At 40.2% G+C, this 27562-nt stretch overlaps 1 protein-coding gene across 2 annotated transcripts; it reads right to left on the bottom strand.

The window, feature by feature from the left end:
- Positions 1 to 121: 121 nt before the first annotated feature.
- Positions 122 to 27113, bottom strand: PON3 (paraoxonase 3). 2 transcript variants are annotated; one of them, XM_081244025.1, is made up of 9 exons: positions 26965 to 27113; positions 24890 to 24960; positions 19746 to 19801; positions 15419 to 15584; positions 10663 to 10789; positions 8894 to 9094; positions 7825 to 7906; positions 7452 to 7580; positions 122 to 2419 (listed from the first exon to the last, which is right to left on the bottom strand). In XM_081244025.1, the coding sequence occupies exons 1-9, from the start codon at positions 27036 to 27038 to the stop codon at positions 2405 to 2407; spliced, it is 921 nt and encodes a 306-aa protein (XP_081100151.1). In that variant the 5' UTR covers positions 27039 to 27113; the 3' UTR covers positions 122 to 2404. The 2 variants fall into 2 exon arrangements, with proteins under 2 accessions (XP_081100151.1, XP_081100150.1); XM_081244024.1 differs by lacking the exon at positions 122 to 2419 and adding an exon at positions 2444 to 4994 and having other exon boundaries at positions 26965 to 27110.
- Between the last annotated feature and the right edge of the window lie 449 nt (positions 27114 to 27562).

Raw genomic sequence — 27562 nt, 5'->3', positions numbered from 1 at the left:
ACCACAAGGATCAGAGTTTTCATATTTATCTGTCTCAGGAACAGTCATCTGAGATCTCTGACATGAAAGAGGTTATAAATGCTTTTTAAAATTAGGAAGCGTGTATATAACACTGGCGTATAACAAGCACTGTTCTAAATTTTACATATCCTAACTCTTTTAATCCTCTTACCGACCCTAAGTGCTAGTTACTCTTACTACCTCAGTTTTGAAGAAGAGAAAACTGAGACTCAGAGAAGGCCAGAGTTGCATGGTTAGTAAGTAACTGAACTGGGATTCAAATCCAGAAAATTGGGCTCCGCAATCTGTGCTCTCACCCACTATGATGTACTATCTTTTAGTAATTCTGTATTCTTTAAGCCACTAAATAAGAGGTCACTTTGTTACAACAGCTTAGCGTGACCTTAAAAATATAGGAATTTGAACCTAGAAGTGGTTCTAAAAGTAACCTTAAATATGTGGTTAGAGTTGAAGAAACATCACAGGCTACAAAGCTGGAGATCCTTGTAATGTTCCTCACAGAAATATTTAATAAAACCATTTCCTGCAGTATCTTGAAAGGCTGGCCATTTCCCCAGAGAGCAACCAGAATGTTCGTATGTAAAGGTTGGTTGTTCCTTAATGTTTTTAGTAGAGGACTGTAATAAAATTATGTGCTCAGGTAAGAACTAGCAGGCCTAAAGCAGAGGCTATAGAGAAGGTCTAGAAATTTGGTTCTGTGCCCCAACACCAGGAAGTAAAATTGCTACAGCTCATAGCATTTCCCAAATGCCTCCCAGTTAGGAAAGCCAAGGGAGCCAGCCCTGTGGGAGATTATATTGCCTCCTTTTACCTATTCCTTCAGATGGCCTCAAAGGAGACAGCATTTGAATGAGGGAGAGAGAAGTGGGTAGACATGGAAACCGGGAAGTAAAAGTAAAGTAAGCTAAAAAACTAAGCTCCAAAAAGAAATCTGAATGTTTTTGCTGGCACATGGCAATTACTGGAAACAAATAGATGCAGAAGCTTATCAGATTTCAAAAGCAACCAAAACTGTGGCCTGGAAATGTCCTCAGATTCTCAAACCTACACCTATAAGAAGGAGGCTATTAAAATTACACAGTCTTTCCAAGACTCACTTTAGATGTGTCCTTATAGCGTAATGTACCAGAAAGAATTCTGAAAGGGCAAAATTTGGATTTATAGAGGACATGGGAAAATACACCGCTGGCAAGACAAGTAACCACCTCATTCCCTCCCTGGTGGAATAATATCATTGTTATGGACCAGCGACTACTGAGTATATTCTATTCTTCTTCTTCTTTTTTTTTTTTTAACTAGGAGTGTTTATTATAGTTATTCTGCTCATACTCAACCATTGTAATTGGATGTATTGTGGGGACAATCATTTTATTTTCTAGGCTGCCTCATGCAGCCAAATCTGGAGGTCCAAACGTCACCCAGAGATCCTGTGCTTTGAGCTGGATGCAGAAATTGGATGGAATTGGGGGTTATATTTCTTGGTGAGGGAACTAATGTGTAAGAGAAGGGTGCAGATGGATATTTGTTGGCCAAAAGGTGGACTGTGGCACAGACCACTAATTGTTCACTAGAATTTATTCTTTTTTTCCTCCTTGAACATATGTCTCTCCAGTCATATTACATCATCCATTTTTCTTTGCAGTTAGTTAGGTACAGCCATGTGATTAGTTTTTACCATTGGTAAGGGAGTAGAAATAATGACTACCATTCCTGGTTCTAGGCCTTAAGACATGGGGTATTTCTCCCTGACATCCTCCAACCTCTTTCTCCTTCCAGTTTGATGAAATACAGACATGGGGGTGACCTACCTTCCACCATGCAGATAACAATAGTAACCTAGGCAATGGTGCAGCAATAAGATGAAGCTATTGCTGCTCAAGATACACTCTCTATGCAACTCCCCATTGCTTTGTGTCCTGGAGGCTTTCTGGGCTCCATTAATAGCTCCCTGCCTTCTGGATTCTAGTTGGGAGGGTGGAAGGGGAGTTCAGTCAAGATATTTATTCCCTCTGCTGTCTCTGCTGAGTTGTCATAGGTTAGCTGCCTCCTTCTACCAAAGACTAGAGCATCTATTGGGAGAGTCTCCACTTTATCTACTCTCTTCTGGTTCTAGTAACTGCTTCCACCCCTTGTTCCTTCAAACGTAGGGTTGGAAAGAGTCCCTGGACTCCCGCCACCCCCCCCCATCTCTCTCACTCCATTGCTAACAATGGAGTATTGTACTTTTTCTTGTTAGTTTCTTTTTTACATTCCCACCATTGTGTCAATAGTCCCCTAAAAGAACTTCTCTCAACAGCCCTGTTTGAGTGTGCTTTCTCTTGCCTGCAAAATTCCGATCAGTGATCTCTCTGGATGGCCCCATCAAGGGAAGCTGCCGCATCAATCACTTTCCTAAAAACTGCAAAATAAAAGAGAAATAGATCATCCTTTTTTTTAAGGCATTGTATGTTTTGTTTTATATGTTACAGTAGGTCAGCCTTACCCCAATTAATAGAGTGTCATATTTTTTTCTAGGAGTTTGTTCTTTTCATAAAAATTTCACATTTGTTGGCACAAAGTGGTTCATCAACCCCTCTTTTTATCTCTCTATTATCTATAGCATCTACATGTCTTATTTTCATTCTGACATTGGATAATTGAGTCATTCTTTTTTCTTCGCAAGTCTCACCAGATGTGTATTAGTTTTTATTAATCTTTTTAAAGAATGAACTTTTGGCTTTTGTTTAATCTCTGCATTATATGTGGTTTTCTGCTTCATTTTTGACTGTCATTACAAATTACTCCAGAACTTAGCATCTTAAAACAATCAGAAACTTTTATCACGATGCACAGTTTTTTGCAAGCAAAATAGAAATGGAAGTGTTTTTGTATAACCTAGCCTCGACAGTCACACATCACATCTAGAATATCCTACTGATTACACAGATCAGCCATAGTTGATGTAGAAGGGAACTGTGCAAGAGAATGAATACCAGAAATTAAGGATCATTGGGGGCCATCTTGGAGCTGTCTACCACATTGGTTTTTGTGCTTATCTTTACTATTTTCTTTCCTGAGCTCAACCACCTCCTCTTCATCACCCTAGTATCCGTACCTGCATCTCTGACAATTTAAACAGAAAGACTGGGGAAGAAAAGACAAGGAATCATCAAAATGCAGCATCTATTGTGAGGGGCAATCCCTCTCCCTCCCAAGCCAAGTGAGGGAAGAGGCTCAAGATAATCACATAAAGATTGGAAGTGCCTACAAGAAGGGAAACTCTAGAGCTTTGTAACTTTCTAGGCCCTCACTGTGAAAGGACATATTGGTCCCTGGCAATGAGATCCCCCAAACCTCTCTGGGAGTTTTATCATGAAGCCTTTCCTAAACTGGCCTGGGAAGAAGGCAGGGCAAATTCTTAGCATCTAAATACTCTTATTCTTCTCATCTCTGGATCTCCATGTCCCCCCTAGTCTGGTAAACTATCTAATTTGTAGTTGTAAGGGTTAAGGACAGAAAATAAGACATATTTTCTGAAACTGGCTTTATACATGCTCTTAGTTATTTTCTCTGTGTCCCCCTAATGGTTAGTCTTCTCAAAATTAAAATCTGAGAACTGACTATAACATTTTGCTGAGTCATTCATCCCCTAAAGCAATGGAAACTGCAATCCTACTGTCTAAGTCAGAAAGGGTTACATGGGCTGAAAAGTAGAGTTTTACCCGGCTACAAAACTTTTCAACAAAACTTACATCTAACTGAGCAAAATGACTTAGGAAGTAAAAAGGTCACCCCAACACCCCATCCCCAGAAGAGGAAAAAAAAAATTAACCAACCACTCCCCAGCGAAAGTCACAAAAAAGGAAGGGGGTGGAGTGCTTGTGTATACTAAGTCCTGTTAATGATTTCCTAAAGGTTGTCCTGGTTTTTGACCAAGAAAGGGACACTTCTATACATTCTCATCAAACTAAGGTTGAGTTGGTCCTTAAGACAAGATTTCAATACAATACTGTTATTTATTTCAGATTCTTTAGGGCCAGGTGTATGGAATGTTGCTTAATAAGTGTTTATTGAATCAACCAGAAGAGCACATTTAAAGCAGCTGAGGATAACAGTCCTGAGGCACCATCTCCTGGTTCAGAGCCAAGCTGATTACAACACCTCAGATACCGATATCACTACAAATAAAGACCTGTTACAAAGATCAGATTAGCCCTGCCCTGCCTTAAAGTAGGCAGTGTGGTCTTTGTCAGATTTTCCAGAATCTGATTTCCTGTGTCTACATTGGGAGAATGCAAGTTCAAGGAGGACTTTGGGCAGTCCCATGATGCCAATTCTTGCTTTTATCCATGGGCTGGGCACTTGATTGGTAGTTTGTGCCTTGTGCAATTGAGGGAAGAGAGGAGGAATTATAAATATTTGAACATTAGCTTTTCTCCTGGTCTGGACTGCAGGAGGCTCAGAACATCACAGTTGCAGGAGGTTAATTTTGCCACACAGTTACCAAGGAGCCCTAGGTGAGCTTGGACACCTCACTTACCACAGCTCACTCATCTTATTGTAGAAAGAATATTGGGGGTGGTAGATAAAAAGACTTAAGAGGTTTAGTTTCTTGTTGGACTGTCACTATCTTGACTTGCAATTAGGTGGATATTACATAATCTCTCTGCTTCTTTACTTCTATCCATGAGAAAAGCCGGACACATTTTTATTGGTGTGTCCAATAAAAATTTATTATTTAGTTATTGTTATTGTCATTTACTTACAGTTCCAGTTATCATATAATTAAGGGTTTACTTATACCAAATATGTAGACTTTTTGAAATATCTGGACTCTAGAGCACACAGTACAGAGCTTTGTGAAATACAGTGCCTATGAGAAGCTTCCCCTGGTACACAGAAGCCACAGAGCTGCCCTGAAGCATTGAGCCATTGTTGGCATACTCAGTGCTTATCCTGGGCTTCTCAGACAAAGCATTCCGGATGCGAAGTACCTGTCAAGAAAGATCATTCATTAGTAGACTATGAACAAACAGCCATCAGGGATGTTTTCCTTCCCAAGTACTCCAGGAGTAATATGTTTCTCAGAAATCAATAAGCTAAAATCCATACATCTTCAATCTTTTCTTTTTCTTCTTCTGATGAAAGTATCAGTGTCCTAACGATATCTAGTCAGTCAAGTGGACTAGTGATCTCACATTAGCCAAATTCCTCAACAGATGGTTTACACAATTTTGATAGTTCGGACTTCTCTATAGTGAGAGGTAAGAACCGTGAATGCTCTTATCTAATCTTGAGTGAACGGTGTTGCTCCCTCTGTGGAAAGGTTCTTGCCTTTGACTGGGCATACAGGATGAGGAGGGAAACATGGGACAAGATAATGAAAGGACAACCAGTTAGCCAGCCAACCCAACCCAGAACCAGTAGATGGTAGTTTTCACAGCTGGACCCCTCCCTCAAGGAAGCATAAAGAATGCATACTTTGGAATTCAATCTGACACATCACTGCCTAGTACTGTTATTGATCCACAGGATTTACACAGTTTAGTTTGCTAATCAGTAAATACATAAGTGCTCAGGTTTCCAAATAGCCTGGATGAAGTTCATTCAAATAGGGCATGACGTGAATTAAATTAGGATTTAATTGAGGATTAGGATTTCATGAGTCATGAGTCTATATCAACATCTCTTATTAAAATAGAATTTAGGTTTTTTTGTTTTTGTTTTTGTTTTTGTTTTATCTTGAGGAAGATCCTACAACTTTATCTCAGGTTTGTTACATGGAAAACTCAAGCTGGAACTCATGTAGAAAACATTAGCCTCCACCAGAAATAAAGGGTGTCAGTGATTGTGAAGAAAGAAGTCTTATCTAAAATAAAGAAATGATTAAACTTGAAAATGGAGACATGAAAAAGAGTCTAAACAATTTTCTTATCATTCTATGGATCATATTTTCATTCTCGTAAAGCAGATGTTGTTGGGCATTTGTAGAAAAGTTATATGTATCACTTTGGGGGGCATATATCTGAGGCCAGGGTAGCTTAGGGTAACAATTCTTCAGGTTCTAGTCTCAGGCTGGACTTTTGTTTCTTTTTATATTTTTTGATGTTTTGGGGTGTTTTGTTTGTTTGTTTTTGATTGTTGTTGGTTTTTGTCAAGAAATTGTTGACTAGGGAATTCTCTGGCAGTCCAGTGGTTAGGACTTCATGCTTTCACTGGCGAGGGCACGGGTTCAATCCCTGGTCAGGGAACTAAGATCCCACAAGCCATGTGGCAGAGCCAAAAACAAAACAAAAAAAGTCGTGACTAATATGTTAATAAAAGAAACAAATCTTTTAAAAAAATTTTTTTATACTAAAGAATAGCAATATTGGAAGCAGAATAACTGTATGTTCTACTTTACCCGTGGGCCAATTACCAGGGTGAGATTTGAGTCTCAATTTCCCAACTCCCCAAACCTAGATTCAAATATTCTCCTCTTTGTTCAAACTTTACCTTGTCAATGAGGCATAGCCTAGTCTCCATATTTAATAAGACCTGCCATCCCTCTGTTCACAGTAATCCTGATCCCTTTTACTGTTATGCTATTTCTTCCCACAGAACTTACCACTTTCAAAATTACTATCTAATTTACTTATTTCTTATGCTTATTATTCATTGTCTTTCTCCCTCCCTAACAGCAGGGATCTTTGTATGTTTTGTTTTCTGATTGTTTTCTGAGCATTAGAACAAAGACTAGTACATTATAAGTGCTCAGTAAATTTTTGTGAATAAATCTCTCATAGTATGTGTGCCAAGAATTTATATCTGTATTTAAATTCACTAGAGATTTTTTTATTCTTAAGCTCAATGCTATAGAAATTGCAATGCTTTATACTATTGCTTCTAATGCCATATAAAATTCAATGGCATATGATATTATTTTAGAAGAGATTTAAAATAACATCTATAAAATGAGACATTCTTCAACACTATCATATATAATAGAACCTGCGGGCAAAATCTAATTTTGTTATGAGACTACAGTCGTTTAAACCCTTTCATGGGAGCTTCCTGTTGGGCAGTATGAAAGATGTTTCCATATATGACTCTCCCTTTGCCTAACTTTAGGGCCTGCTCGGAGCCTACATCCTGATTGGAACTATGATATGGGAATCTGGGTCAATATGAATAATCAAGCTTATATTTTCCCATGATTCCTAATAGCAAGTACAGCCTTTGCAAGGATGGGATATGCTGTTTAGCACTGATGTTAAACTGTCACCAGGTGACCTGAAGGGGTTAGTGGGCTGTATCTCCCCATCCTGCCCCAAATCTTTACTCTTCCCATATGCAGAATTTGTTCAATTCTGGAACATCACATATGACCTGCTAAATTCTCCCAAGTCACCTCAACAAATTGTTTGTTCTTGCCGCTTTTCCCATGAGCTTAGAGAAGTATAAGAACTTACTTCTGACCCTGGAGGATCCTCAGTATTATACATCAGCAGCTTGATGGCATTAGGATGGCATCCTGCCAAAATATCTCCCGTGTCAGGATCAACAGTTAAGTTATCCACTAAGGTGCCCAACTGGATTACCTTCCAACAAAGAGGAAGTAGTGAAGACATTGTTTTGACTTTCTTCCCTACCTCCTCCCTCCCACCAGCTCCTTCTGGCTCCTGAAATTAGATTTTTGCTACTGAATTTTAGAAGTGCAAGCATAATCTCACCAACATTCTTCTAAAACAGTCTCATTTCCCTCATTCAGGGAGCACATTCCCAGGTCAAGCTTGGGAACTAATGTAATAGAACACGTTGTGTGGGAAGACAGGGTACTTTTACCTTGAGTTGAGTTAAATCCCAGTTGTCATGTTTTTTCATTACATGAATATTCTTATCCAGTACATCAGCTACGTAGATATACCTTTGAAGTAAGTAACATTTACATTTAAGCAAGTAGTAATGAGAGATGATACTAGCTTTTCTTTTGGAGAAGAAGTATACAAATTCACAATAGCTCAAAGTGCCACTACAGTGCCTTTCTAAACCACAGTAAAAGATAATGGACTGCTATTTTTAATACTCTTGAAGTGCTTTAAGTAAGCGTTGAATATGAGATATGACCATAAGGTAATGGAATTGTGTTTCTAGATGACATATAGGCTCAGTCTCATCAGTTAGGAGTCACACTTTATTCTTTAAATTGAATGGAGGTAAGTGGACCTCTCATAAGTCCAATAGAGCCTATACTTCCAGAAACTCGTGCTTGAAAAGAAGTAGCAGATGATCATGAAACTCAATCACAATTATTTTTAAAAAGAGGAAGAATACTTAGCTTTGTTTTCCACAGGGATCATCTCTATTTATTGTGTCACCTTTACATTTAATATTCATGGTACTCTTCTCTTTAAATAACCTTCCATTTTAAAAACACTTCAAAAGAGTGTTTCTCATAAAATTTTATGCTGCATAAAATAATGTCTTCTCATGGAATATTCTGTTGTAGTATAACAGTAAGTCTGAAACTTATACAATCCCAATGCCCAATCTAAGTTGGGTGTCCCTCTCCAATAAGAACTTTTGGGTAACTGAACTTAGTATAAGTGATTAAAGACCTTCTAGCCTCATAAGGGGCAGAGGTATCCTGCATTTATACTCTTTTCTAGTCACATAAGAATTTGGAACAAGGACTTCATATCCTTGAGTCAAAATCCCTCATTTTGTTGGGGGATCCTAAAGTGCAAGAGGGCAATGGTTGGCTTAAGATCACACATTTATTGTGAACCCTGGCCACGCTGGATCCCTCCACACATATATTGACTACTTAAGCCTCAGGAAGTAAGCACTTCTTCACGGAAGGAATCCATGAAAATGTCAAGGGTAAAGGGTTGGAATTTATAAAAGAGCTTACTTCTTGTCTGGTGAGATGGTGATCCCATTGGCAGAACTAAATCCTTTGGCCACCACTTTAACCTCTCTTGGACTGTAAAAAAGAATGTAAGTCCAGCGAAGATCCATGACCATCTCTAATAGTACCAAGAAGAAGTTGGTAAAATAGTGGTCTCTGGTGGCATAGAACTGTTCTGCTCCGAGAACCACAATGTCATTCACACTAAAATGAAAAAGAAAAATAAAAAAAGAGACAGAGAGGAAAAGAAAAAACCCATGGGCTATTTAAAATCACTAAATCTCAAAGACCAATAAATTCATCAGTTTGAAAAAGTATACATGAACTAGTGTGGATTAAAGGATTCCACAGAAAGTACATGACTTTTCATTGCCCTGATGGATTTTCTTTTAGCCATTTGTTATTTTATCACTCCTCCCTTCCACAGAAATCAGCAAAAACAGACAAGTATACGAATAAACCTCAAATCTAAATCTGGTGACTTGTGACTTTTTTTTTTTTTTTTTTTTTACAGGTGAAAGAGGGATTCTATAATTCCCAACACACTGTGAACCTGATAGAACAAATCTAGGGTTTTTTTATTATTACTATTTTTCTTTAAACAATAAGACTGGAATCAAAGATAAATAGAAGGCACAACAGTTTTGCTCTGGTTTTGTGTTATTCAGATTTTTAAATTTTCTTTGTTTTTTTCTTTTTTTACAAATACAAATTAAACATGAAACAACTGTACTTCAAAAAGAAATCTAGGGCCTCCCTGGTGGCGCAGTGGTTGAGAGTCCGCCTGCCGATGCAGGGGATACGGGTTCGTGCCCCGGTCCGGGAGGATCCCATATGCCGCGGAGCGGCTGGGCCCGTGAGCCATGGCCGCTGAGCCTGCGCATCCGGAGCCTATGCTCCGCAACGGGAGAGGCCACAACAGTGAGAGGCCCGCATACCGGAAAAAAAAAAAAAAAAAAAGAAATCTAACAGTTCAAGAAAAGCTTATCAGTTGCATTCTAGACATTTAAAACCTATCTCACAATTTAAATTTCAGTGGTAAAAACAGTAGGTTTTGGAACTGTTTGGTGATTGCGTATCCAAAGAAAAACTCCACCAACACATTTTATTGTTTTTAACCATACCAGAGAGAATCTAAATTGTCAATTTTTCCAACAGCAATTTTTCCGCACCAGAAGGTAGTCCTGACTCTCAAAGAAGAGACAATTTGGGTTTTTCCTGCCTTCAAAATGTTTATCAAATCCTGTAATTCTCCCAGGATTTTGAAACATGTAGAAAATAAGTAAGAAATATTCCAATGAACGAAACATACCAAATGTCAGTAATAAGCAAGAAACATTCCTTTGGGGAAACTGTTAAAAAAAAAAAATCCAGGGCTTCCCTGGTGGCGCAGTGGTTGAGAGTCCGCCTGCTGATGCAGGGGACACGGGTTCGTGCCCCGGTCTGGGAAGATCCCACATACCACGGAGCAGCTAGGCCCGTGAGCCATGGCCGCTGAGCCTGCGCGTCCGGAGCCTGTGCTCCGCAACGGGAGAGGCCACAACAATGAGAGGCCCACGTACCGCAAAAAAAAAACAAACAAAAGTTGGAGAATATAAAGATATTCAATACCGAAGACAGCAGTTTCTAGTGAGGTGCTGGTCAGTGTCACCATGAGAACCTTTAGAAAGCTTTAGAAGAAAAAGCTTCAAAACAAAAGTTTAACAAAGGCTGTGAACTAAAGAAAACAAAGCAAACAGCAGAGGCACAAATTAAATACTTTAATTCCATACCTTTTGAGAAGTTCGTGTTTTATAGTTTTCAGGTGTACCAAAGAACGTTGTTGTTCCTCAAATTTAAATATCTCCACGGTGGACTCCATGTGGGGATGATTCACAACATAAAGATAAACAATTTGGTCTAAAGTGGAAAAAAGACATAATTTCCAAGAAGTTTGCTTCTGTTGCAACTATTATTACACCTAGTGTAGAACTTGGTCATGTCCAAGGATTTTTCTTATACACCTTGCATTTGATCCTCGCAACCCATCTGATAGGTAAGTCAAACAAATGCCAGAATCCTCATTTTATTGAAGAAACTGACACTCAGAAGGTTAATGACTTGTCAGCAATTTCATTACCACCCAGTGGCAAAGCCAAGCCCAGATGTTTCTGCAATGCTCCTTTCAGCCTCACCTGCACACCCTCTCTAACAGGAAGATGCAGAACTACAGTGGTGCATAAACACGGATGCGGTTTCCCAAGGTGGCCCCTCAACAAGAGAAGTGGGTACAAGCAAGCAAATCTTTGCCGAGAATTCTGTTCTGTGAGAACTGCCTACATTGCAACACACATTCAAGAAGTGTCAGGCCTGTCTAAATATTTTAAAATGAACGTGTCCCAGGTAGAGAATGAACTCCTGACACAAGTCACCTACCTGAGGGTGCAGTAACGATATTTAGTTATTCGTGAACCCAGTAGACGTGGAATGTAAATACAAATGTAGAAGAAAATAGCTTAGCCAATTTTAGGTATAACCAACCTCAGGAATGTTCACCTATCTGTTCTCATACCGGAATGTGAACTGCTGTGAACAGGATTGAGGGCAGTACTCTAGCTTCTCAGAGTACTGTTTTCTGACTTATCAGGACTTCTAAGTCAGATGCACTCTGGAGTTTGAAAGAGCCTGGGCCCATGCTCCCATTCAGGATTTGATCTGCGTTCATCTCCCCAGTTCCTTTCTTGATGGGGTTTCCAATCATGCAGCGGGGCAGGCCAGAGCCCTGAGATGTGGGGCTTATACTCAGCGCCCCTGAACCACATGGGCACCTTTACCTGAATTAAGGAAAAGTGCTCCCTCGCAGATGAATCTTTCTTTTGGTCTGACCCAACTCTGTTCCAGGGCATGGCAACTCTGTTCCGGGGACTTGGCAAGCAGAACCTGAGTAGCATTTAGCCCTCACATGGCCCTTCGACAAGACGCTCTTGCTGGACACAGCATGAAAAATACATTGCTGCCCTGGCTTTACCCCCTTCTTAAGGCCTCTTTTCATATAAGAGATGCTTGGTGAGAAGACTTTTGTTTTCTGTCTTCTCATTCATGCCACTTTATGTGTACTGTTTTGGCCTTATGAATTAAATACATAAGGGAGGTCACTAACAAATAAAATAAGTTGTCAATCATAACATACTTAACTTCTGAAAGCCTGATTATATGCCTGAAGATTAATCTGTAAACTGGTCAAAAAAAAAAAAAAAAGCAAAAACAAACCAAAACCAACCCTCACCTCCCCTTCCCCCCTTAAAAAAAAAAAAAAAACCACCTCTAACACTATCCCATGGAATAAAATAGCTCCAGGTTAATCTGATCACTCATTACACCTCCAATGAAGCATCATATGTCTAGTTGGGTGTCAGGCAAAAAAGTGATGACCCTCAAATTATTTAAATAGAGCCAGGAGCCCAAATTTCACCTGAATTAAGGACATAGGATTAGAAGTAAGACCATCTGGGTTCTACTTCTGGCATTGCCATTTACTAATGACAGAAGTGAAGTCACACTTTACTGCATGTCTCTAAACTCCATTTCTCCATCTATAAAACTATCAGTATCTGCCCTGCCTGACTCATAGGGTTCATTCATTTATTCATTTAACACATGTTCACAGAGCACCTAACATGCTGCAGACACTGTTCTAGACTCTGGGAATCCGGCAATGAACAAGTCACATATGCTCTTATGATGGTTACATTCTAGAGAAGAAAACAGGGAGGAAATAATTAGTAAATAAAAGAATATGGGAGTGGGGAGATATGCCTTCTTCATCAGTTGCACCCACTTGAAAAGTGACAGTTAAGCTTGGATCTAGAGATGAGAAGGAGCCCACTATAGAGCAATAGTGGGAGAGGGAAAGAAGGTTGTTATCTTTTAACATTAATAAAAAGCATTAATTACCATTTTGATGAGTGCTAAAAGAGGAAGTTCATTGAGAAGAAATATAGCAAGTTTCACAGCCTGAAATAAGATGATGGGAAGGCTTCCCTGAGAAGGTGACATTTTAGCTGAGGCCTGAATGATGAAAAAGAATAAGCCAGAAATAAATGGAAAGACATTCCAGGCAGAGGGAATTACAGATGCAAAGGCCCTGAGGCATGCAGCATTCTGCAGGACTAAAGGAAATCCAGTGTGACTAGTCCAGAGAGTCACGGAGACAGTGGTGCCCACTGAGGCTGGAGAGAGCATCCAGATGCCAGAACATGTAGGAGTAGCGCCTAGGAAACCATTCTGGAGATTTGGGGTTTATCTTCAGAGTGACAGGAACAATATGGTGAATTTTCAGAAGGGAGTGACATGATCAGATTTGTACAAAAAATAATGCTTGCTTATAAAAACGGCTTGAGTTGGTATAATAGGGAAAGTGCAATCAGGGACCACTGCAGAATCTAGGATAGACATGTTGGGGACTTGGACTGGGATGGTGCAGTGAGGATGGGGAGAGGTCAGCAGCTTGGAGAGATATTTGAGGGTTAAACTGGACAGAACTTTGTAACTAGTTGACTGAATGCGGCAGGGAGAGGGGAAGAGTCAAGGTTGGGCCCAGGGTTTTATTTTGAGGAATAAAATATATATAAAGTGCTTTATAAACTGTAAAGCAATATAAAATTGTTAGTACAATTATCTTTTAAAGAAGGGCTTGCTAGGCAAGTAAACATCATATATTAGATTTCAGGGGAATATTTAACCTACTTAGTAAAATAGTATTCAAGCATTTTAAAAGGTACCCATTTGTTTAAAAATGAACAAGTCTGTTGGTGCAGATGAAAGAATGAAACATTGATCGGTTGGATAAGTGGATTGAGATAATTATTAGTCATTTTTTATTTATTTAAATCACTAGCAAATTTAACTTCACAATTAACAATGCCTTGTAGCTTCAGTATGTATTTGGAAGAATTAAAACACCATTTATTTAAAATTTTTGATTTGCAACATTTCCATCTGGCCTTCCCTTCACGTATTAATAGTTACTACTAGTGAGGTTTCATTCTTCTTATCTTCTACATGATCTGTGGACCCACAAATATCTAAAAATTAAGTTAGTCTGGAATTATAAACTATAAAGTAAAAAATAATATTGGAAATTATTGTTTTAAAGCATATACAGTGTATTCATAACTATGCTTTGTTTTCTACAATAGCTTTTTTGAGATAGAATTCACTTGCCATTAAACTCACACTTTCAAAATGTATAGTTTAGTGGTTTTCAGTGTATTCACAGAGTTGTGCAACCATAGCCACTATCTAGTTCCAGAATATTTTCATCACCCCAAAAAGAAATCCCATATCCATTGGCTGTCACTCCCCATTCCCTGCCCCCCCAAGTCCCTGCCAACCACTAATACACTTTTTGTCTCTATAGATTTGCCTATTCTGCACATTTAATATAAATGGAATCATACAATATGTGGCATTTAAGTGACTGAATTCTTTCACTTAGGATAACGTTTACACGGCTCATCCATGTCGTAGCATTCATCAATACTTCATTTCTTTTTATTGCCGAATAATATTCCATTGTATAAACATACCACCTTTTGGTTATGCATTCAACATTTCATGGGAATTTGGATTCTTTTCACCTTTTGAGTATTAGGAGTAATGTTGCTATGAATATATGTGTGTAAGTGTTTGTATAGACCTATGTTTTCAGTTCTCTTAGGTATGTGCCAAGGAGTAGCGTTTCTGCATCACATGGTAGATCTACCTTTAACATTTTGGGGAACTGTCAAACTGCGTTCAAAAGTGACCGCACTCAGTCCCACCAGCAAAGTGTGAGGATGCCAGTTTCCCTACATCCTTGCCAATGTTTGTTACTGTCTGTCTTTTTTTAATTATAGCCACCCTATGGGTGTGAAATGGTATCTCATTATGGTTTTCATTTGCATTTCCCTAATGACTAAGGATACTGAGTATCTTTTCATGTGTTTATTGGCCATTTGTGTATCTCTTTGGAAAGACATACTGAGATCCTTTGTCCATTTTTTAACTGGGTATTTGTCTTTTTGTTGTTGAGATGTAAAAATTATATATTCTGGATATGAGCCTCATCAGACATCTGATTTGCACATCTTTTTCTCTTATGCTTTAGGTTGTTTTTTCACTTCCTTGATGGTGTCTTTTGAAGTTTTTAATTTTAACAATGTCTAATTCATCCATTGTTTCCTTTTATGTTGCTTTATAAGTGTCATGAGATTATTTTCAAAGGGCCTTTAATTTATATGTTAGATTTCTGAGAACAATATCCTAACTGGTTTTGATGGTCAGATGATAAGAAAAGGGGGTAGGAGAAAGAGGGTGTGACCACAGTCTAGTCTCCCCCTCTTTAACATGATGTTAAAAAATGTTTTGATACATATTTATTATCTTATAAATATACATCTTCATGGTAAAATAGCATCTTCCCTCCTTTCACATACATGTTGAATAGCTGAGGATGAGTGGTTTGCATTTCCCTCATTTTCCCCTTATTCTTAAGCATTCAAGCTTTACCTTTGTCGATGAAAGTACTGATCCCATGTGGATTAAATGATGCTTTGTCAAAACCATCACTGATGTTTAGTGCCTGGACCCTTGGGTTTTGCTCATTTAAATCCATCAAGAAGATTTGTCCTGGCTCATCTGGTGCAAAGTTTGGCATGCCTGGATATTTTAATCCCTTTAAAATATAGAGAATAAGTATGCACATATACACATATCAAAGCAGCATTTTCACATGGAAGCTAAAATCTCAAGGCCTAACAAAAATGTTCAAAGCTCTAAATTTCTTTTAGATTTCTGGGATTTTTCACACTGTCAGGTATTGCCATTATCTGATCTGAGGGATTACCAATGTCATCTAAGCCACTGCAGATGGGAATATGGGAAGAACCTATGTTCAATTTTTAATATATAGAGCAGAAATTAGACCAAAAAGCATAATGCAAGAGACTAAGCTGTATTACTTTGTTTGAGTCCCTTGACCTGCCTGTACTACAGGTTTCTCATTTATAAAATGAGGAAATTAAATTATTTAATTGCGAAGGTTCTTTCTAGTCCTATTTTATATATAACGAACGCCCCTCAAAGCAGAGAGAAGGGGTGTATGGGTTTATTACACTGCTCCCACCCTACATCCATTATATTATGTAATGACAAAGAGAATAATCAGCCAAGAATTAACATAGGGGAACCAGTTTCATACAGTTTACTATTTCTGACCTATTTTGTTCCTACAGATATGTCCAAAGATTTGGATGTGAATCCTTTGCTCCAAATATTGTAAAAAGTTCATTCCAGTAACTTGGACAGTGGCTCTTTCTCCTGGAAGAACCAGGTGTTTATCAACCAATAATAGGCATCCTGAATGTATTGGGCCTTTGCTGCATCCCAGGTCATTGTGTCAAAACTTGGGGTTGGTTTATTCTATACCAATTACAAAACTCAGCCCACTTCCTCCCTGTATCCTTCCCGCATCACTCTGATGTATATCAACATCAACAACATTGTATTTTTTCTTGTACCCTCATTTCCACTTATCATCAGTTTAAATTCTTTCCTTCTCTCTCTCTCTCCCTCCTTCTTCCTTCTTCCTACTCTACCTTCTCCCTTGCTCTCCTTCTCCCCTTCCTTTCTTACACACACACACACACACACACACACGCACACACACACATACTCTCTTACTTACAATTATACTATTCTTGGCCCTTCCACTGTCCCTCCCTTCCCGCCCCCCAACCCCTGGGGTAGTAATCTTCAGTTTCAAACAACCCCACCTATATCTTCAAGCTTTTCTTAGAACAGTTCTTCTATGCTTAAATCTTATGGGAAATCTAGCTTTCCCCAGACAATACTGGCCACTGAAGCCCATCAGTGGAAGGTCTGTTCCCTCTATCATTCCTTCTCCTTAAGTCACCACACCTAGAGGAGAGATCGGCATGTCCCTAGCCACAAACTTCTGCTTCCAGAGCTTGAATCTGCCATCGTCAGTCAAGAGCCCGTCTTCTAAGGAAGGCTCACTCTTTGCTTACTGCTTCCTTATCAAATTCTTTGCCAAGTCCCTTTGCCCTGTTCTAGCTCTTATACTGCATAGGGCTAGTCTAAATTCTCTTCCTGCCCTTTCCTCCTCTGTCCTCATCCATCCCTCTTTCCTTCTCATTCTACACTCTTCCCTTGTAGCTCTTACTTATAAGGTTACAGGTATTTCTTCTATACCAGTGATTTTCAAATATGCACATTTCCCGGGAACCCCTCTTTGGAGCCCTAGCTGGCATCCCAACTTCTTCCTAAGGGCAGCTCAAAATCAAATGGTCAAAACCAGAATCATCTCTCCTAGAATCCTTGATCTCATTTGTATCTATTCTTCTCTGTTAAGGGAATCACTGCTCTCCCCAACATCAGGCCAGAAAATTGAGTCTCCAAGTCTACCCTTCCCTCCATAGTCAATTTGTCACTAAGTCCAGTAACATTGGGGAAAAAAGTCAGAGACATCTAATTCTTCCCTTTTTCACCTAAGGAAAATTAAGCCCAGAGAAGTGAATTGCCTAAATCACTCAGATCATTAGTTGTACAGCCTCTTTCTGCCACACCATAAAGAAAGGTTTGACAGTAGAGAAGATTGCTCAGGAAGGCAGCTCAAGGTGGAACACCACAGCAAGTACCGTGGGAGCTAGGGGGAATGTGAAGGCACTGACAGCTAGTAGAAGGACTGGGTGCTCTGGAAATGGAAATGATTTGATTGGGGAATAAGGGTAGGGCATGGCAAACAAACTTGGCCTACATTAAGCGTCATAATGAATGAAACTCTTCTAAGAAATGGTTTCACACTTGCCTGGTTTTCTGTTTAAGGCAGTTGAGTAAGAATCTGTGGCAAGTGATTGCAAGCAATTCTTTTGATACCATTCACCACTGAAAATGGTGAAAATCACCTGGATGTGCAGGCATCTTATTTCCACCAACAGACTACAGGTACATGTGGACAGGCATGGAACTCCTCCACTGCCCTCATTCACCAGTACATACATTCAGTAGGTAGTCAAGCACCTGTGTATACCAGGTAGTATGTTAGGTGCTAGTGTGGCAATGTACATTCCAAAGTCCTGGTCTCAAAAGGATTGAAATCCAGGGAGGCAGCACTGAGCAAGTGTATCAGATATGGTGTGGCATCTAAGACCCTAACCACAGGGAACCTGTAGGACCATCAAAGAGCCACCTTGCCCAGAAAGAGAGTGTTAGGGATGTTCCTGAGGATGATGACCACAATGCCACCACGTGCGTCCACCATCGTGGATGCCACCACGATGAGCCCTCATAGAGAAGTAGGAGTTAGCCAATAACATTGAAGAAGGGAGTAATCTTGCAGGCAAAGAGCATGCCCAGTCCCAAGGTAAGGAAGCAAATAGCCTGCTTGGCACCTCTAAATAGACTAAAGATATCTATCGCACAGAATTACTCTCTAAATCAGCATCTTCCAAACATGTTCTAGGATGGCAAGAAAGGGCAGTAGGAGGTAACCAAGAACAAGGACTTGAATTTATTGCAGTACAGAAAGATTAAAAATAAGCAAAGAACATTATCCTTATCCTATAAGAAAGAGTTGTTTGTTATTTTGCAAAAGGAGCTAACATTTCTCATGGAATTATTTGTGATGAAAATCTCTACTTTCTGAATAGCAAGAATTTAGTACACTTAGTTCTAGTGAAAACAGAAAAGAAACATACAATAGGAACTATAAATATTATTTCCTAATAGCAAAGAAATCTCCTAGCTGTAAAGTAATTATTTTTAAAGGACTATTTGGCATAACATTGAAAATCTAAATTGACAATAGGTAATTTAAGTCAACAAAGAAAAAGCTTTTCTAGACAGCTTTGTTTTATTTTTGGTTTTGGAGGAAAACTAAAGAAATAAAATCCCTCCCACCGACCCTCCCACCCTCACATGTACCACCAGCAGCAGCAATTTAAAATCCAAATGAGACCCTGACTATACTTAAGAATTTAGAAATTGGGGCCATTAAGGAATATTTTATGTGCCCTGTTTCTGGCCAAAAAGATATAGATTTTAAAAATTTATGTTATTCGGTAGTATTTTATTGGCCAAAATGGAATATTAGAGCATGTAATTCCAGCAATCAGAATTCACATTGGAAATGTAGTCAATCTCCTTTTTTCAAAATCCTAGGTCCTGTTCCAAATGCAACTGATTTAATAAGTACATGATAATTTTCAACATCTTCACAACATATACATTTTAATTTATTTAAATTCAGTCCTTCACATAGCTTCCTCATCATCCCAAACCTGTGAAGGTGGTATTGAGAATAAAATGCAGGTTTTTCCCTACTCCTCTTTGAAAGGCAAGGTACCCAAGATGGAAAATGCTCAGGGTTTTGAATTGACTAACATGGTTAACATTCAATCCACAAACATTTACTGAGCTCCAAACATAGGAAGGCATGATGAGAGGAATATGAATTAGTGAGATGATTTCCAGAAGCTGAGGCCCAGCAAATAGGGTGATGATGAGGATGAACAACAGCTGAGCACATCTGGAGCCTCATCTAGGAATCGAATGGAATTCAATATACATTTATTGAGACACTACTGGGTATATAACTGCCCACAGGGAGCTGCCCACCAAGGGTTAGGCAAGCCTGGCATTTCCGTGGTATCTTAATTAGCCTCCTGGAATCCCATTTTGGCTTTTTTGGTTGACTAGTTTACCCATGGGCGGGATGAATGTGTAGGGATCCATCTGGCAGCTGTAGTCAGCAACATTAATGTACTGTCCATGCAGCTATTGACATGAGCATCTGAGGGGCATGGAAAATACTCACACTGGAGATAAAAGCCAGCCCCCTAGGAAGTATATCAATATCTTCAGAGCCATTTTCTGCAAAAGAAGCAGAGGGTCAGAAAGATGCATGTACAAAGGCTTAAAAAGTAAATCTTGCACATAGTCAAGACTTTGAACTTCTTTTGGAAACTACCTTAACTTTTTTTAACTATTTAACTATTTTAACTTTTTAAACTATTTTAACTATTAACTTTCAGGACTCCCACAGGCATGCTACACTCCACTAAAACCTGAGCCAGACTCTTGAAATACTAAATTCTTTTTTTTTTAGAAGTCCCTTTTCAGGAGAAAAAAAGCAAATAACTATAAAATAAATTCATATCCTAGATTTATTCTTTAAATAAAAACTCTCAGGGTATGTCCTAAGAGATTCAGCTTTATTCCCCACAGAAGACTTATCTACAGACCAAGTGATAACATTTGGAAAGTCCTCACTGCGAAGCTCTCTTAAAGGTCTTTCTGCCAAGTATTTCTCCTCTCCAAATTGTTGAGGCCTGAAAAATCTATCCTTCTCCTATCATATTGGGAAATTACTGAGTAACTGTTCTCTGTTATAAAACCAATAGATCTTAGGATGAACTATTGGAAATAATTGAATTTGAAAGATTTTAGTCAGATCTTTTTCTCATTGAGAGCTGGTCATGAGCATTTTTCTATGGAAAGAGGCATATGATAAGTAAGATATGACTAAGAACAGGATGAAAAAGGGGCTTGCGTAGCTTCTCATAGAGATAGACCCACATATAATGTGAACCCAAGAAGGCAGCATTGAGGGTGAAATGAAGGCAATGGTTATTGAGTGTGGTAAACTGTAATTTACAAATATGGTACAAACAGGATGTAACAAAGCCACATGCTCTTCTTTTTTTTTAATTTGAATTTTATTTTATTTATTTATTTTTATACAGCAGGTTCTTATTAGATATCTATTTTATACATATTAGTGTATATATGTCAATCCCAATCTCCCAATTCATCCCACCACCACCACCCCCCACCCCACTTTCCCCCCTTGGTGTCCAAACGTTTGTTCTCTACATCTGTGTCTCTATTTCTGCCTTGCAAACCTGTTCATCTGTACCATTTTTCTAGATTCCACATATACACCTTAATATATGATATTTGTTTTTCTATTTCTGACTTACTTCACTCTCTATGACAGTCTCTAGATCCATCCACGTCTCTACAAATGACCCAATTTCATTCCTTTTTATGGCTGAGTAATATTCCTTTGTACGTATGTACCATATCTTCTTTATCCATTCGTCTGTCGATGGGCATTTAGGTTGCTTCCATAACCTGGCTACTGTAAATAGTGCTGCAATGAACATTGGGGTGCATGTGTCTTTTTGAATTATGGTTTTCTCTGGGTATATGCCCAATAGTGGGATTGCTGGGTCATAAGGTAATTCTATTTTTAGTGTTTTTTTTTTTTTTTTTTTTTTTTTGGCGGTACGCAGGCCTCTCACTGCCATGGCCTCTCCCATTGCGGAGCACAGGCTCTGGACATGCAGGCTCAGTGGCCATGGCTCACGGGCCCAGCCGCTCTGCAGCATATGGGATCCTCCTGGACCAGGGCACGAACCCGCATCCCCTGCATCGGCAGGCGGACTCTCAACCACTGCACCACCAGGGAAGCCCTATTTTTAGTTTTTTTTTTTTTTTTTTAAGATGTTGGGAGTAGGAGTTTATTAATTAATTAATTAATTTTTGCTGTGTTGGGTCTTCGTTTCTGTGCGAGGGCTTTCTCTTGTTGTGGCAAGTGGGGGCCACTCTTCATCGCGGTGCACGGGCCTCTCACTATTGCGGCCTCTCATTGCAGTGAACTCTTGTTGTGGCAAGCGGGGGCCACTCTTCATCGCGGTGCACGGGCCTCTCACTATTGTGGCCTCTCGTTGCGGTGCACAGGCTCCAGACGCACAGGCTCAGTAGTTGTGGCTCACGGGCCCAGTTGCTCCGTGGCATGTGGGATCTTCCCAGACCAGGGCTCGAACCCGTGTCCCCTGCATTAGCAGGCAGATTCTCAACCACTGCGCCACCAGGGAAGCCCCTAATTTTAGTTTTTTAAGGAAACTCCATACTGTTCTCCATAGTGGGTGTATCAATTTACATTCTCACCAATAGTGCAAGAGGATTCCCTTTTCTCCATACCCTCTTCAGCATTTGTTGTTTGTAGATTTTCTGATGATGCCCATTCTAACCAACTTTGATTAACCAAACAACTTCCTAGTTAAGACAATCCTTGAGCCTCAAAGCCTTGGAAAAAGGATGAACTTAACACAAAAAGATCTTTGAGGTATGGTTGTTGGAGGTTAGAATTATTTCACCTCTCAACCTTTCTTCCCAGAAAGAATACTGGGGAAGGAAAACAAAAAGAGGAAGAGTTTGTTCGCCAATAAAATTAACCACAAAACTCTAGGTCTTGAAGAAAACACAAATCAGAATTTTTCCCCAGCTCTGTTACTGGCTACCTACCACACCCTGCCTTCAATCCTTTAGTGTTTTCCATTGTTTCATAAAGCTTTTCACTCTGGAATAGTTGGGTCTTGCGAGTATTATCTTATTAGTGAGCTTTATTTCAATATCTAGCCTGCCTTGTCTTGGTCAGCTCTATTTATTAATATTTCACCTTTTTGCATCTCAGATTTTCTGTTTTCTGCTGCTATCATACTTCCCTGAAGCTTCATAAGAAAAATGTGCTGTCAGTAGATAAGAAAGGCAGTGTTACACAACAGAGAGTACAAAGGCATAGAAGAAAACTGCCCTGGTTCATAATCCAGGCCTGTCTGTCACCCTCTAGTTCTGGACCACTGGGCAAGTAACTTCAGTCTTCTGGGTGTCAGTTTCCTAATCTACAAAGACAGATGGCAGCACCCACCTTACAGGGTGGTTGTGAGGATGATGTAAACGTTTCCAAAGGACTCAGCAGAAAGCTCATAGACACTAGGCCTTTGATAAGGCAGTATTATTATTTTTAGATATATAGCAATATTGTCCTACTGACAAATGACCCGTGATCATTCTCACTTGTTTAGTTCTGCAAATATAAAATGTACACATGCCAACAGACATGAGAAGTGACATGGCATTTTTTTCTTCTGCTCTAGTTTTAACTTCTCAAGTCTGTTTGAATCATACAATCTGAGAGGTGGATTAGATATTAGAAATGATCTAGTCTAATTACCCCTCTAAATTACTTGTCAGGCTCTTATCTTTTGAGAGATATATGTGTAGTCAGTATGAATATTATTCCACAAGACAGTGAACAAATGATTAAATGTTATATTTCCTTATTTTTTAAATCAAATTAAATCTGACCCTGAGCCCACATTCCACTAAACTGGAGGGAAATTCAACCTGAGTCTCTCTTTCTGACTTACTGCCAGGGTTGTGCAAATACCATAGGTGGTGAACTTTAAAACGAAGCTGAATATTTGGGAAGGTCCATCTGGCCTTTATTCTATGCTAGTCACCACTGAATTACTCACTGCCAAGCCCATGTGGTCCCTTTAACTTAGACAACTTTGCCACTTCCACGTCCTGCGTGTGTGCGCATATAACCTTGGCTCAGGCTGTGACGCACGGTATAAAGGATCCAGCCTCCCTAAAGATACTTTCTAACCATTCCTTCCTAGGTCTTCATCTTCCCCCAGAATGGGGCAAAGGTCCCTGTTATTCAAAAAAAACACATATTCTTCTCCCATCTCCATCAGAATCCCTTGAAGGAGCTCAGGTTTTTAAAAACCAAACTCAGGAAGTAGTTTGTCATCAGTTCATTCTGCTTTCTAGCTGGCAGCACAGACCTCATCTAAGACTAGTGAGCACAAGGACCAGGCTACTTCTCTTCTTTTTTTAGAAGTTGAGAGGGAAAAAAGACAGAAAACTAAAATCAAAAGGGCTCTTATTTTTTTCTGATATATATGTATATCAGAAAAAATATATACATATATATATTAGTAACATATCTTAGAGAGCTATATAATATATATAATATATATATATATATCTTATGTCACAATAAACTATGCTTTCATCCTGTCACATACTGAAATAAATCACAGTCCCTGACCCTAGGAGGTTTACTGTCTGATTGTGAGAGAAAGAAAGAACACTGCTGGCTCTAAAATAAAGCATGTAGTAGGTGTCACAAGTGAATCAGAGTTTCAGAGTGCTGTGAGAGTTCAGAGGTACGAGAGGAGTTTCCAGCTGATTTCAGCCAGCAGAGATGAAGAAATCATTGGGGGTAATTTCATGAGCAAAGGTGAGAAAATGAAAGAACACATTCCCAGAACAGTGAACAGAATCTAGCTAGAATTTTGTTTTTCTAGTAGTATTGTCAGGGAGAGTGAAAGACTTGGAGCCAGAATAAGCAGTTGAGGCAGTAAGGAGTAAATGAGATCAGCTCTGTGTGGCGGCCCAGGAGAGGCCGACAGATCTCACGTGAAACAGTGAGGGACGAGGGGACAACAAATGGTTCCTAAATTTTGAACTGAGTCTCTTTGACAATGCGGGTACCATGCTTAGGAGAAGTCTAGAAGAAGAGCTGGTTATAGGTGGGGGTATGAGGGAGGAAATGACAGAGAGGTAAAGTAGATTTCAGATGGGAAAATAAGGCCTGCAGTTTGAGTGATTAGGGATCCAACTATGGATTTTCAATTAAAAAAAAATACTCAGTCGGTTGTGAGGTTCTTGAGAATAAGGGCTAAGTCATACTCCTCTTAGTACTTGCAGATAAATTTTGAAGGAAGTGACACTTGAAGTTAGAAATATCATCAAGGAGAGGGGAGGGGAAAAAAAAGAAGTAAGATAGGCAACAGAAGAAGACAGAGAAGGAAATGAAATTTCACAGAAGGGACAGGAGCACAGTTCAGCGAGGGACCAACCAAAGAGTAGTCAATGACATTTTTCAAATGATTGAGAGATGTCAGTAGGAAAGAGGACTGAGAAAAAGCCACAGATTTTGACATTTAGGAGACCTCTTGGAGATGCGGGATGAGGTAGCTTGGGTAAAGCTGACGAGGCTGAAGCCTCAATAGGAGGGTTTAAGAAGTAGCAGGAAATTAAATTAGCTGGCAGCCTCTGTCAGGTGGATGGTACCAAGAAATTGTACTGTCACATACATACCAAGTCCCTCAATAAGGTGGCAGTTCTGGGGTTCTACTGGCTCCACTTCTCGATATGCATTAGTTCTTTCTCTGCAGAAGATAAAAACACTGGAGATCAATGCACAACATTCAAAATCAACATCTAAACATGGTCTTTAATCACCTTCATATTCATTAACTCTCTTTCTCATCATTTATGGATGATATCACAAATAAGTAGACATCTCCTTTTATTTATATAATGTGGACATTATCTGGGTAATGTGCCTATATTATTTATTTAATAGTAAATAAATATTATTAATTTAAATGCACAAAATAATATTATTTAATGTGCTAAAGTATTGTCTATTATAAATCTACACTTTGGTTCCCTTAACCCCCTATAGTTTTGCCTTTTGATCCCTGTCCCCACTTCTGCTTTCCCAAAATTCAACAGGGTATTTTAATAGCTAAACCCTGTAACTTTTGTTTTAACTCTATTATTTTTAAAATTTTATGCTAATTTACTTTGCAAGTATTTAAATTCATTAAACTGACCACAATTTAAACAATTGGCCAAACTATTTCTGAATAGTGTTTTTGTTTCCACAGTGATACATTCTTCTAAATACCAGGAATAATTTTACATTTTTACTAAATTGTATTCAGGAAGACTCTACACTTAGAGTTATCCTACTGTCACTTAAAAAAAATACTCCTCAGATCAGCTTTATAATTATTATTATTTTTTTATGATTCTCTCACTTGGGTGCATTGGGAGCAAATGTAACAATAAACTCTTTCAAGCTGAACTAGAAAGTATTATCAAAAGGCATTAGGCTCGGGAATTCCCTGCTGGCGCAGTGGTTAAGAATCCGCCTGCCAATGCAGGGCACATGGGTTCGAGCCCTGGTCAGGGAAGATCCCACATGCCGCAGAGCAACTAAGCCCCTGCGCCACAACTACTGAGCCTGTGTGCCATAACTACTGAAGCTGGTGTGCCTAGAGCCCGTTGCTCTGCAACAAAAGAAGCCACCCCAAGGAGAAGCCTGCACACAGCAACAAACAGTAGTCCCCGCTCTCCGCAACTAGAGAAAGCCCGCGCAGCAGCACGAAGACCCAACGCAGCCAAAAATAAGTAAATAAATAAATTAATTAATTAAGAGGAAGAAAAAGGCATTAGGCTCCTCAGTAGATTCTAGACGTGAACCTCTGAGGAGACGACCAGTTTCTACTTAGAGAAATAAATAAAAACAACCCAAAGACAATTGAAAGCAAATAGAGGCTAATAGATCCACTCAGAAATGCACATCATCACCTAACGTTTCTTCTTACCAGCCCAGTATTAACTTTTCCTGAGATATTTCTGGGATGGCTATCACCAGGAGATCTTCCGCTTCAAAAGGTCAGATACCTACAAAATGCCAGTTTCCCCCTGCAGGTTTTGGCTAATTTCCCTGCTGTCCACCTAGCCCTTTTTTTTTTTTTTTTTTTTTTTTTTTTTTTTTTTTGTTATGCGGGCCTCTCACTGTTGTAGCCTCTCCCGTTGCGGAGCACAGGCTCCAGACGCGCAGGCTCAGCGGCCATGGCTCACGGGCCCAGCTGCTCCGCGGCATGTGGGATCTGCCCGGACCGGGGCACGAACCCGTGTCCCCTGAATCGGCAGGCAGACTCTCAACCACTGCTCCACCAGGGAAGCCCCACCTAGCTCTTTTAATCTGGGACGAGTTGGTAACCCAGTACTCCTCAGTGTGGAACTTCCCCTGGGCAACCTCTGAGTTCAGCCAAAAAACATCCGGCTGGTAGCCTGGCTCCCTACCCCAAGTTCAGCGCTTCCAAAGAGTTAGTTTGTTCAGGAGCCGAATGCTAAGGGCGACCTGGGAAAGGGGAGGGGGGGAGCATTTCTGCTCCACCATCTTAGGAAAGGCAAGAAGTCAGCTCACTTTCCCTATGTGCGCTTCTCAAGGGACAGTTTGCTAGGTGGGATTGAGGAATGGGGTCCCAAACTGCTCATTCTTACCCGCTATAGGAAGGCGGCACCGGGCAGCCCTTAACCTAACTTGGAAGAAGAGAATAGGAGCCGAGGACGCTCCCGTCAAGATGCCAACTCACCTAAGCGTCATTAACCTCTCCCCGATTAGGGCCAGGCCGGCGCCCAGCAGGGTAAGCGCCACCAGCTTCCCCATGGTCTTGGGGCGCGATGCGCGAGCGCAAGCGCTGGGGAGGCGCTGCGGGCTGGCGCCTGCCCCGCCCCTGGTGGTGCCCAGCCCGCCCATCGTTTCCTCCCGGGCTGGTGCGCTGCCTGGGCGCTGGGCTAAGGTCACGTTGTCCCGCCCCGCCCCATCTCGCCCCGCCCCGTCTCGCCCCGCCCCGCCGCGCCCCGCCCCGCCGCGCCGCGCCCCGCCCCGCCCCGCCGCGCCCCGCCCCGCCGCGCCGCGCCGCGCCGCGCCGCTTCTGGTTCAAGCCCACCTTTATCCGCGTGAATCAAAGCTACCTTTATGCTCGAGGTTCAAGGAAACTTTTACTCGCGGGATTCTTTTATTCTTCAAGGCTCAAAGTACAGAGACGGGAGCCGTAGCCCTGGGTTAAGGTCTGGTGTTCTCTTGGCAGCTTTGGCAAGTTCCCACCGGTTGCTGGGATGATAGAGGAGGCGGTTTGCTGCCCAAAGCTGCGGAATTCTACTTCATCTCGTGTGGCCTTAAGTGGAAAC

Source organism: Mesoplodon bidens, assembly GCF_964165515.1.
Source record: "Mesoplodon bidens genome assembly, chromosome: 9".
In the NCBI taxonomy this organism is placed as follows: Eukaryota; Metazoa; Chordata; class Mammalia; order Artiodactyla; family Ziphiidae; genus Mesoplodon; species Mesoplodon bidens.
The sequence above is the reverse complement of the archived record's forward strand: the minus strand, read 5'-3'. Positions and strand labels throughout refer to the sequence as shown.

Coding starts and splice junctions, on each gene's coding strand:
- PON3 (XM_081244024.1), bottom strand. CDS start 27,038: ATGGGGAAGCTGGTGGCGCTTACCCTGCTGGGCGCCGGCCTGGCCCTA. Junction 19,802..24,889: donor CCACCTTATTGAGGGACTTG/GTATGTATGTGA, acceptor CTTCTTTTGCAG/AAAATGGCTCTGAAGATATT. Junction 9,095..10,662: donor AAACACGAACTTCTCAAAAG/GTATGGAATTAA, acceptor TTTTCATTTTAG/TGTGAATGACATTGTGGTTC.